Genomic DNA, 13,231 nt, shown 5'->3' on the forward strand with positions numbered 1-13,231 from the left:
ACCTGGCAGAGAACTTTCAGCTATGCCCATAGAATGCCCCTGGTTTGCACACTAGCAGAGGCAAGGAAATCCATTTTACAATAGGGAAACCAATACTCTTTTGTACTTACAAATTTCACAGCATTTTTTTGCACATGAGATGTAGTTATTTTATTGATTTCTAATGTGTGCATTAAATATTTTTTTCCTGCAAAATTTTAATACAAGTTTTAAATTTTCCTAAAACAGGATTTTTTGTAGAACATCCCGTTGCAAAAAACACGGTATTCAAGGTAAAAAATGTATTTAGAGATTTCCACCAAGGACATCATAGTATTGGTGAGATTTTTTACTGAATCTCGCAAGCTCAGATGTCTTTAGATAGCTGGACCCTTAGTTAACATTACGTCATTTCTTTAACAAACATTAGAGACCAGTCTTCCTACATTTTTAGGAATTGCATATAAACATTTTTAATAAATTAAACAGAATATGTATTAAGTCACATTATTTTATTGGAGTGTCACACATAGTAAGTAGTCTTGGTACAGAATAACCATGGATATCTTACTTCACTATCAAGAAACACTGCACTGGGATAGTTCATAAAAGGAGTTCAACTTTAGCCTTAAGACAGTCAAGTTTATTTTGATACCAACTGCTCATTGTTAAAACACATAACAGGTATATGTTCCCGCTTCTAACAAACATTATTAATCCACCACTAAATCATTCAGTCACAGCTTACAGAAGAGTTTCCATAATACACAGTTTATGCCATATCACTTTTTCAATGCTTGTATAATATATGTAGGCAATGCTATACCAACTAAAAGGAAACCAGCATTTGACTGTGTAAGGCCATATAGAATATGCAATTTATAAAATCCCCTTAGCTTTTGATCCCACTTTAACATGTTTCTGCAGCTTCTAACATCCAGATTATATTATGCAAAGGTTGTTATTTTGCTGGTTCATTTAAAATATTAGATTACAAAGACACTGTCCCTTTAATAGTTTAAGGAAAAAAAACTCACTTGACCACAAATATCATTAATGAAAGGAGATTAGAACAGGTCTGATGAGTGCGTTAATAAGCACTGACTTCAGCCCCATATGTTTTGCTTTCCATTGGTACTTCCATAAACCATTTATTATTAAAATACTGAAAAACATTGGAAGTTAGTAAAATCTAAAGTATTGTATACAGATCCCAATTTAAAGGGATATGAACCCCAAAATGTTTCTTTCATGATTTATATAGATAATACAATTTTAAACAAAATTCCAATTTATTTTTTATCTAAATTTGCTTCATTCTCTTGATATCCTTTGTTGAAGAAGTAGTAATGCACTACTGGGAACTAGCTGAATGCATTGGGTGAGCCAATAACATGAGGCGTATATGTGCAGCTACCAATCAGCCGCTACTGAGTCTTCCTAGGTATCTTTTTCAACAAAGGAAATCCATTAGATAATATAAGTAAATTGGAAAGTTATTTAAAATCACAAGCACTATCTGAATCATGAAAGAAAAAAATAGGTTTTATGTCCCTTTGTCATCAGTTAGTGTCCATTGAAATCAAATTCACATTTTTATTTAATCTTAGTAACTGGTGCATAAAAAAATCAAAAGTAATAACACAGTGTTTGTATAATGTGACCAGTTCTAGCAGACTTATAAATTTACCCTGTATTAGTTAAACTAAGAGGAGGGATTAAAAAAAATAGTATTGTATATCCAATTTCTTTATCCGTGATATTCATTCACAAATTCTCTTCTTCACGTAAAAACTGGAAGACAGAGGAGAAGTCTTTCTTGGCATAGCCCCTGGCACACATTATTCTGTAGATCTGATGTGAGAGAGATCCTAGAGGTGTTGGGGTCTTGGTGTTGGTAGCAGAGTCCTGAGCTAACCCTAGATCCTGTAAAACAAGGTAAGGCATATTTCAGCATTTACTAATACATAAAAAACATAATTTATGTAAGAACTTACCTGATAAATTCATTTCTTTCATATTGGCAAGAGTCCATGAGCTAGTGACGTATGGGATATACATTCCCACCAGGAGGAGGCAAAGTTTCCCAAACCTCAAATGCCTATAAATACATCTCCCACCACACCCACAACTCAGTTTAACGAATAGCCAAGTAGTGAGGTGATAACAAAAAAAAGTAAAAAAGCATACAAAAAGAGGAACTGGAAATATAATTGTGCTTTTATACAAAAAAAAACAAAAACCATAACAACCATAAAAAGGGTGGGCCTCATGGACTCTTGTCAATATGAAAGAAATTAATTTAGAGAGGGAGGGATAAAATAACAGCTATTTACATTAAAAAAATAAATCCACACAATAATTAAGTTTTTCTTAAAAAAAAACTTAAATCAAAAGCAGTAGAATCAAACAGACAGCTGCCTGAAGAACTTTTCTAACAAAGACGGCTTCATAAAAAGCAAAGCAAAATACATAAAAATGGTAAAAACAAGAAAATTACGCAAAGACCACCAAATTACTGATTTGCAAATTTGATCAACCGAAGCTTCATTCTAAAAAAGCCCAATAAATGGTGACTGAACTTTGTAGAATGAGCTGTAAATCTCTGAGGCGGAGCCTGCCCTGCCTCCAAACAAAGCCTTGAAAAGCAAACCTCGATATAGAATTATAAAGCTCTTACCACATCCAAAGGATGTAAAGAACTCTCAAAGAATTCTTTAGGATTAGTACACAAAGAAGGGACAACAATTTCTCTACTAATGGTGTTCAAATTCACAACCTTAGGAAAAAAAGAAGTCCACAAAACAACTTATCTAGATGAAAAAATCAGATAAGGAGACACCCAAGAGAGCTGATTAATCAGAAACTCTTGTAGCAGAAGAGATAGTCAAAAGAAACAACACTTTCCAAGAAAGTAGATAATCGTCAAAGAAAATATAGGCTCAAAAGAGAAGAGCCTGCAAAATCTTTAAACCAAATAAGACTCGAAAAAGGAGAAATTAATAAATGAACAGGCTTGATACCAACAAAACAGTGAATATCAGGAAGTTTAAACAATCTTTCTAGGAAATAAAACAGAAAGAACAGAAATTTGTCCCTTCAAAGAATTTGCAGACAAACTTATTCAAATCATCCTGAAAAAAAACTGTAAAATCCTAGGAATTCTAAAAGAATGCCAAAAGAACACTATAAAATATAGGTTTTCCAAACCTGATAATACATGTTCCGTGAAACAGACTTATAAGCCTGCAACACAGTGATAAAAACAGAGTCAGAGAAACCTCTATGACTAAACACTAATCAATTTCAATACCATCAAATTAGTAATTTGAGATCCCTATGGAAAAATAGCCCCTAAAACAAGAGGGCTGGCCAAAGAGAAAGCGGCCAAGGATGGCAACTTGGACATCTGAACAAGATCCACATACCAAACCTGTGAGGCCATGCTGATGACATCAGAAACACAGGAGACTGTTCCAATATGATCTTGGAAATCACCCTTGGAAGAAAAAAACAGAGGTGGAAAGATGAAGTCATTTTGCAAAACCAAGACACTGCTAATGCATCCACCATTTCTGCCTGTAGATCCCTGGACCTGAAAAGGCACCTGGGAAATTGAGAAAACACATCTGTGTAGAGATACCACTCTCCCGAATGTAAAGACTGACGGCTGAGATAATCCACCTCCCAAATGTCTAAACCGGAGATAAAAAATCGTAGAAAATAGACAGGAGATGAATTCCATCTAAGCACATATTCAAGATACTTCTTAATTGCTTAAGGAACTATTTGTTGATTGACATATGCCACAGTTGTAATATTGTCTGTCTGAAAGCAAAAAATGAAAAGTTATCTTCTAAAAGAGGCCAAGCCTGAAAGAACTCTGAAAAATAGCACCGAGTTCTAAAATATCGATTGGAAACTCGCCTCTTGAAGTTTCCAAACCCCTTGTGCTGTCAGAGACCCTCAGACAGCTCCCCAACCTGTAAGACTTACATCCATTAAGAATACAGTCCAGGAAGGACGAACAAAAGGAGCCCCCCAAATAAAACAATGATAGACTAATCACCAAAACAGAGAGAGTAGAGTGTTAGGATTTAAAAATATCAACTGTTATATCTAAAAACAATCCCTGTATTATTGATTCAGTATGCAAAGCAAAAAGAGATCTCAAAAGAATAACAAGCAAAGGGAACCACGCCAGATGCTGCAGTTATGAGACCTAAAACTTCCATGCACATAGCCACTGAAAGAAATGTTCTAGACTGTAATTTAGACAGGCTAATGCCAATTACAATTGACTTTTGTCCAATAAAGACAAAGACATGAACACAGAATCCATCTAAAAACCCAAAAAGAAGTGACCCTTTTCTGAGGAATCACAAAACTCTTAGATAAATTAAATCCTCTAACCATGTCTTAAATAAACAAAACTTAGTTGATTCATGAGGGATTAAAAAAAAAAAGGAAAAGTCCATATATTTAAATACTGCTCTTTCATATGTATGTATTGGGTACTTGTAAAGCGCATCTAATCGGCCGTAAGGGACTCAAGATGCTGCTCATTTAATCGACCTCAGAAGGATGAAAGACTGAATGTACCTCGCCGTGAATGGAACCTACAACCCTCAGCCACAGTGCATTAGCACACTGAGCTATCTGTCTGGCTTTAATAAAAGAAAAGTTTAAGCCAATAACAAGATACCATACAAATAAGGAAGCACCACAATACCCTACTGTCTGAAAACAGAAAGAAGGGCACCAAGAACCTTTGCAAAGATTCATAAAGCTCTCGCTAGACCAAATGGAAAAGCAACAAATTGGTAAAGCTTATCTAAAAAGGAAAATCTCAGAATCCACAAGTGGTCTGAATGAAACAAAATGACCTTGCTGAGCAAAAAAGGCATAATAGTCCTTATAATCGCCAACTTAAAACTTGAGACTCTAACCACGGAGTGTACTGAGAAACAAAAATTCCATAGGAGGTCTCATTCTAAAAATCTATTCAAACCCTAAGAATAATATAGATTTTGGAGTGAGTTCATCCAAAAACAATTTAATCTGCCCCCACCAGAAGGACTGGTTTGAGAACCGCACCTTCATGCAGTCTAATAACTAGTAATTATATAGTGTTTTTCTCCCAGAAGGATAAAAAAAAAAAAAAAACGCTTTTTCAGTGCTTACACTCAGAGTTAACCAAATTAGCAGCTGATAAAAACAGTTATTATTATTACCCAAATAAATGTTATACAATAAATTGACCTTAAAGGGCCAAAAGGCTGTATTAACCCTGCAGGGAAATTAATCTATGACCCTTGGATCTAGAACAAGCGTTTGTAGTCAGGACATTCACCAACTTATCTACATCACCGGACTAAAAGTAGGGCAGACAAAAAAAAAACTCAAAACCTCTAGAAATAGTGGAGATAACAGAAAACAAACAAATTATTATCCTAACAAGAGAGAGATAATAAAATATATTTGAAATCATAATAATAGATATAGTAAACATAATTAAATGAATACATCTAAAGTAAATAAACAGAGTTATATACTTGAGAATCTGAAACTGCTTAAGTTAAATGTTCAACAAAGGTTGAGAGAACAGTAATGTCAGCCACACATAAAGCTGAGCTAAAAATATAAACAGTACATGAATATGCTCTACTAAGGTTATATCAACAGAGGTAATGGTATATAAGAGTATATCGTCGTTCTGAAAAGGGAGGTAGGAGATGAATCCCTAGGACCGATAACAGAGAACCCTTGAAAAGATTTCCCGTGAGAGAAACCATAAAATCAATAGGCGATACTCTCTTCACATCCCTCTGACAAACACTGTACTCTGAGAGGAATTGGGCTTCAGAATGCTTAGAAGCGCTTATCATATAAGAAATCATAAAAATCAAGCACAACTTAATTCACCACCTCCATAGAAAGCGAAGTTTGTAAAAACTGAGTTGTGAGTGTAGTGGGAGGTGTATTTATAGGCATTTGAGGTTTGGGAAACTTTGCCCCCTCCTAGTAGGAATGTATATCTCATATGTCACTAGCTCATGGACTCTTGCCAATTACATGAAAGAAAATACACATACAAACACCATCACACACACCGGGCCCCCTTTATTAAGCTGTGGATGCAGCTTTGGAGCATCACCGTTTCAGGCTTGCACAAGATTCTGAACCAGCAGGATTGAGAGCCCTGCAATGAGCTGTGTATGAGCAGGGGGAATAATTGCACAAGCAGCAGATTGTGCAATGATAAATGCTGGCTGTGATCCCAGTTGGATGAGGTTCCTGAGAGCGAACCTTTTCCATCCGGTATATAATAAATATAGCCCACAGTGTAATAATGCTCTACAATGCAAAAATCAAATAAGGTACAAGTAAAACATTTAAATTATTACAGTTTTACAAATAGTGATCTGAATATTAATAAATATATTATCATAAAAAACAAGAAAGACCAATAAGGGGTCAATGATTAAATACTGAACACTATGGAGAGACATCACACAAGATATTTGGAGGTTGTTTGAACCTATAATGATCAAAAAAGCAATCACATCTAATGCTTTAGAACAGAAAATCACTATTAAAGGGATAGAAAGGTCAAAATTGAAATCTGCATGGGTGTATTTCCAATAGAAATAGAAGCATTTTTGCAGTTTACTTCTATTAGCAGAAATGCTTCTAGTAAAAGTTATGACTGTTTTTCAGAGGCATACGCACATATCCTGTGACACCCATGCACCAGTATTGATGCTTAGAGAGCTGGCAATAGTGTGTATTGCATCTGTGAAAACTTAATTTGTGTCACACAAACCCCTGCTGACTCTCTGAGCAGACATGGTGTTGGAATACTGGTGCACGGCCCTCACAGGATATGTGCATATGCTTCTGAAAAACTGTAGTAACTTTTAATATACGCATTTTGCTAATGGAAGTATATTGCAAAAAAAATACTCCAATTTCAAATTGAAATGCAACCATGCACATTTAATTTTGACCTTGCTATGCCTTTAATAAGGCTGTCCATTCCAAGAAATGAAAGCTTAACTACTCTTAAGTTCTTGCATACAAATGTGTGTATTTTTAACTACGCAATTCATTTTGTACAAACTGGTTTTGTTTTGTAAGCAACTAAAGGTAATGATAAAGCATATAACAAATTGAAATAATTTACCCATTAAAAGAAATGAATACATCTAAAATAAGGTTACAAAATAAACTAATAGTTTATGAGAAATGTTTTCAAATGTTTTTTTAATTTTCTTTTCATCTTGACCTTTTAAAGTTGTCTTTGTTGCTTTTAAAATCCAAATGGTAAGCATTCTGTACACAAACTCCTTTTTTTAATGTTTTGCTTTAAAATTTAATCCAGCTTCTTAAATGAGGCAAATTGGTACAAACATAACAGTTTATCAAATAAGTTCCAATTACTCTCACTTTTAATTGTCTGGTATTTAGAGTTTATGCAACTCAAACTGCTGAGGCACTGGCATCTTAAGCTGCTATTGGAATCTAAAATGTAGTAAATTTACATTAAAAGAATGCACAAAGTCTGCAGCTGAGGGACATTTTAACTTTTTGTGCAACACATTGTACGAGAAGTGCATTATGATTATCTGTAGTACATACAGAAATGGGCTTCATTCTCTAAAGCTCTCTGGTATTGCACAGCTGTCTTAAGGTCAGTGCTGCAAGGTTAGTCAAATCATTTTACACGGGCAAAGTTTAGCTATGTTTCTTTGCAGAATTTGCCTGATGTGTAGGATAATCAAATACATTACAATACAGAGGTCACTTACAATCCTTTAGAAAACCTATCAAATGATTTATCTACAAAAATATCCAAAGACTTTAACCCCTTAATGACCGGACCATTTTTCAATTTTCTTACCCTTAATGACAATGGCTATTTTTACATTTCTGCAGTGTTTGTGTTTAGCTGTAATTTTCCTCTTACTCATTTACTGTACCCACACATATTATATACCGTTTTTCTCGCCATTAAATGGACTTTCTAAAGATACCATTATTTTCATCATATCTTATAATTTACTATAAAAAAAAATTTAAAATATGAGGAAAAAAATGAAAAAAACACACTTTTTCTAACTTTGACCCCCAAAATCTGTTACACATCTACAACCACCAAAAAACACCCATGCTAAATAGTTTCTAAATTTTGTCCTGAGTTTAGAAATACCCAATTTTTACATGTTCTTTGCTTTTTTTGCAAGTTATAGGGCCATAAATACAAGTAGCACTTTGCTATTTCCAAACCACTTTTTTTCAAAATTAGCGCTAGTTACATTGGGACACTAATATCTTTCAGGAATCCCTGAATATCCCTTGACATGTATATATTTATATTTAGAAGACATCCCAAAGCATTGATTTAGGCCCATTTTTTTATATTTCATGCCACCATTTCACCGCCAAATACGATCAAATAAAAAAAAAAACTTAAATTTTTCACAATTTTAGGTTTCTCACTGAAATTATTTACAAACAGCTTGTGCAATTATGGCACAAATGGTTGTAAATGCTTCTCTGGGATCCCCTTTGTTCAGAAATAGCAGACATATATGGCTTTGGCGTTGCTTTTTGGTAATAATAAGGCCGTTAAATACTGCTACGCACCACACTTGTAATATGCCCAGCAGTTAAGGGGTTAATTAGGTAGCTTGTAGGGTTAATTTTTAGCTTTAGCGTAGAGATCAGCCTCCCACCTGACACATCCCACCCCCTGATCCCCCCCTGACCCCCTCAAACAGCTCTCTTCCCTCCCCCACCTCACAATTGTCACCGCCATCTTAAGTACTGGCAGAAAGTCTGCCAGTACTGAAATAAAAATAATTTATTATTATTTTTTTTTATTTTTTTCATACAGTCTGCAGTGATGGATCCCCCCTTACCCCACAACCTCCCTGATCCCCCCCAATACATATCTCTAACCCTCCCCCTCTACCTATTTGCCGCCATCTTGGGTACTGGCAGCTGTCTGCCAGTACCCAATATGCCCCCCAAAATAGTTTTTTTTTACTTTTTTATACTGAAATACTTGTTTTCTGTAGTGTAGCTGGCCCCCCTAAATGATCTATATCCCTCCCCCTCCCAGATCCCTTACTAAAGAACTAAGATCCCCCTGCATCTATATCGTTTTTTTTTTTACTTTCATATTGATGCAACCACCCCTCCGGTCACAACAACCGACAGTGTCAGATCGGTTTGGCTAACTGGGGGTCATATAGCCAAAAGATGCTCCCACCCACCAACGAATTTGTTAGCATCATTGGCCGATGCAGAGAGGGCCACAGAGTGGCCCTTTCTGCATCGGTAAGTAAAATAGTGGATTGCAGTGATGCCTCAATATTGAGGCATCACTACAATCCCTTGGAAGCAGCTGGAAGCGATCATGATCGCTTCCAGCACTTCAGAGAACAGAGGACGTACCAGGTACGTCAATTGTCATTAAGGGAGTATTTTTCTATGACGTACCTGGTAAGTCCTCTGTCATTAAGGGGTTAAAGGGACAGTCAGCACAATTTATTTTTATAGTTTTAAAAAATAGATAATGCCTTTACTACCCTTTCCCCAGCTTTGCACAACCTCTAAATTTCTGTCTGTTTCTAAGTCCCTAGATCACATGATCACATGCATTTGTATTTGCTTTTCACATCAAGGGAAGCTAGTTCATGTGAGCCATATAGATAACATTGTGCTGATGCCCGTGGATTCTAACAACACAGCACTAATTGGCTTAAATGCAAGTCAATAGATAAAGTCATGTGATCAGGGGGCAGTCAGAAGATGCTTAGAAACAAGGTAATTACAGAGGTAAAAAGTGTATTAATATAACCATGTTTTCCATGCAAAACTTGGGAATGGGTAATAAAGGGATTATCTTTCTTTTAAAACATTTTTTTTTTAGTTGACTGTCCCTTTAATGCTACCAATCACAAACCACGTCCAACTCTGGATCTGCAAGTAACAAAACTATAATAAAATTATCTAACACATTAAAAACAATTTAATGTCCTATTCAATTAAATGGTTATTGTAGCACAATTGATTGTAGATTAAAATACACCACTACTGTCTTGTAATTGTTACGTACTAGGACAATGTGTGTTTTGTAAATAGATTCTTTAAGTAACTATTATTTGTATAAATTGTAGTCATCCTACTATATGTAAATGATAAAGCAAACACTATGAAACCAGTTGTTATATCACCATGATAAATTCATTTCAACAACAGCATAATGCTTTTTATGTACAGTATATTACAAAATAAAAATACATGAAGTACCTTTGCCATTAGAGTTGTCCCAAATCCTCCTTGGTAATTATTGGCAGAGGGTACACCTTCCATCACACCTGGTACAGGGTTATAGGTATCACTTGACCAGCAGCGACCAGAGCTCATATTCAGGATTTTGGCCAAGAGCTTTGGGTCAAGCCCTAATCTATAAAAAGGTCAAGGAAAAAGAATTAATGTCAAAATGCACCAAGACATGGATGAATTGTTTTACACATGAGAAACACTATGCCATTCTTCACTGTTTATGATGTGTCTAAATATGCTAGGTTATTGATAGGGAAGATAAAGTAGCCAATATAAATTAAAACACATAAATCTACCATTTGTGCTAGTTTATTATCTTCTTTTATATACAAATGTTCCAAAAACGTTATTATGTGAATTAGATAGAAAAATGACTCCGTTACAAGGGCTCAAACATAAAATACATACATAAAAATAAACATAAATTTCAGCTAGTAAGTGGTTTACAAAACATATTTAGTTTATAGTAGTTACATTTATTAAAAAAATACACCTAGTAATTAGCAATACCATATGAACATAAGGCAGATGCTGGCAATATGAAACATAAATAAGCAGACACAACATCAGAGGAAAGAAAGTAACTGGCATAACCATATAAACGTGTGTTTAAGCAGGATTTTTGTAAATGTCCTGGCCATAATAATAAACATGTAGACACAAATATAATATATATTTACAATTGGAAACCATTTCACTTTTAAAGTAACTGCTCGTTTTAAAGACGATATTCTTTATAATGAGAGATCTCAAGTCTGCAGTGCCCACATCTTTTTTGCTTCTCTAAACCTAGTGCCTTGTGGATTAAGCACTGACCATTATCAATTATGTGACGCTTAGAAGGCCATTTTACAGCACATTTCGCATAATCTTTTATATATTGCTCAGCTTTGCAGCATGTTTCGCAAGTTAACAAGCTACAGTGTACAGGCTACGTTGGTTCACTGAATCATTTAACAGGTAACTACTTAAATGGTTAAATGCGCTCCCCAGCTGGTTTTAGCTTAGAGGCTAAATATGTTTTGAATACAATGAAATGTATTGAATCTACAAATGAATCTTTCCTTCATTTGTAGAGCACTTGTTATTAAATCTTCATTAAATGTTAGTCCTTAGAATCACTCCACATGCAAATGTGACATATGTTCTCTTTCTATTCACAGACATGAACTAAAGTTCGGGGTCAGTTGCTGGGAGGGTTGCTGAACCTAATAAAACAAAGCTTGTCCAAGCAGAAACATCATTTGTTCTATCCTCTAGGTTTATGTCAGAAACCAGTCTTCATTGTGGATTAGAAATGAGAATATGACACACACATTATTTATATATATATATATATATATATATATATATATATATATATATATATATATATATATAATGAACCCTATATAAATAACACACAAGGTGCAACTACTATACTACACTATACTGATATATAAAGCAACCAAATATGTTAAAATGTAATTTATATATATACACATACACATACATACATACACACATACATACAGGTATACCTCACTTTACAGCGCTTCGCTAATACAGAGATTTGTGGAGCTGAAGTTCAACCTCCAAGTATGTTGAAACAGTGCTGTAATCTTCGTGAGATTGCGAGAAAAGTGACAGGAACCATTTTACTCTGATTACAGCATTACAGTGCAATCTGTGTCTCAGAGCTAGAGTCTGGCAAATTTTACTACAGTAATTGTCACTATTTTACAGGTACAGTATTTATTAAGTACTAACTGAATAATGTGCTGTGCTAGCGTTAAACTAAATGTAGCACTATTGCACCCCTAATATATGTTAGTTCAAATATGCAAGTGAAAAGAAAGCTAAAAATGCCTTGTTTCACTTTAAGGCGGTTTACACTTTACAGAACGGCTCTGTTCCCTAACCCGCTGTATGAGTGGGGTATACCTGTATATATCCAAACACACTCTCCACTGCTGCAGATCCCAAAACGAGGCTTGTGACAAAAATGAGCAGTGACTGGAATAGTCCATCCAGACTTGGCTATGGGGGTGCTAGGCTGTAAAAACGGCCAGGAGGACCATAATAAACATAGCAAAGAAAAAGGAACAGCCACACTAATAAGGCACCAAGGAGAAGGGCTGATAAAAATAAAAATTTATTGGAACAGTTTAACCCCTTAATGACCACAGCACTTTTCCATTTTCTGTCCGTTTGGGACCAAGGCTATTTTTACATTTTTGCGGTGTTTGTGTTTAGCTGTAATTTTCCTCTTACTCATTTACTGTACCCACACATATTATATACCGTTTTTCTCGCCATTAAATGGACTTTCTAAAGATACCATTATTTTCATCATATCTTATAATTTACTATAAAAAAAATTATAAAATATGAGGAAAAAATGGAAAAAAAACACACTTTTTCTAACTTTGACCCCCAAAATCTGCTACACATCTACAACCACCAAAAAACACCCATGCTAAATAGTTTCTAAATTTTGTCCTGATTTTAGAAATACCCAATGTTTACATGTTCTTTGCTTTTTTTGTAAACTATAGGGCCATAAATACAAGTAGCACTTTGCTATTTCCAAACCATTTCTTTTCAAAATTAGCGCTAGTTACATTAGAACACTGATATCTTTCAGGAATCTCTGAATATCCATTGAAATGTATATATATTTTTTTAGTAGACAACCCAAAGTATTGATCTAGGCCCATTTTGGTATATTTCATGCCACCATTTCACCGCCAAATGCAATCAAATACAAAAAATTGTTCACTTTTCACAAATTTTTTCACAAACTTTTGGTTTCTAACTTAAATTATTTACAAACAGCTTGTGCAATTACGGCATAAATGGTTGTAAATTCTTCTCTGGGATCCCCTTTGTTCAGAAATAGCAGACATATATGACT

At 34.8% G+C, this 13,231-nt stretch overlaps 1 protein-coding gene across 1 annotated transcript in view; it reads right to left on the minus strand.

Annotated features, from left to right (window-relative positions):
- Positions 1-476: 476 nt before the first annotated feature.
- Positions 477-13,231, minus strand: part of HIBADH (3-hydroxyisobutyrate dehydrogenase) — a 345,089-nt gene continuing 332,334 nt past the window's right edge. Inside the window, exons 7-8 of the mRNA XM_053714182.1 lie at positions 10,300-10,456; positions 477-1,905 (exon numbers count right to left, since the gene is read on the minus strand). Coding sequence (XP_053570157.1) covers positions 1,747-1,905; positions 10,300-10,456 — 316 coding nt within the window. The 3' untranslated portion in view covers positions 477-1,746. The remainder of the gene's footprint in view (positions 1,906-10,299; positions 10,457-13,231) is intronic.

This window comes from Bombina bombina, chromosome 5 (assembly GCF_027579735.1).
Source record: "Bombina bombina isolate aBomBom1 chromosome 5, aBomBom1.pri, whole genome shotgun sequence".
NCBI lineage: Eukaryota > Metazoa > Chordata > Amphibia > Anura > Bombinatoridae > Bombina > Bombina bombina.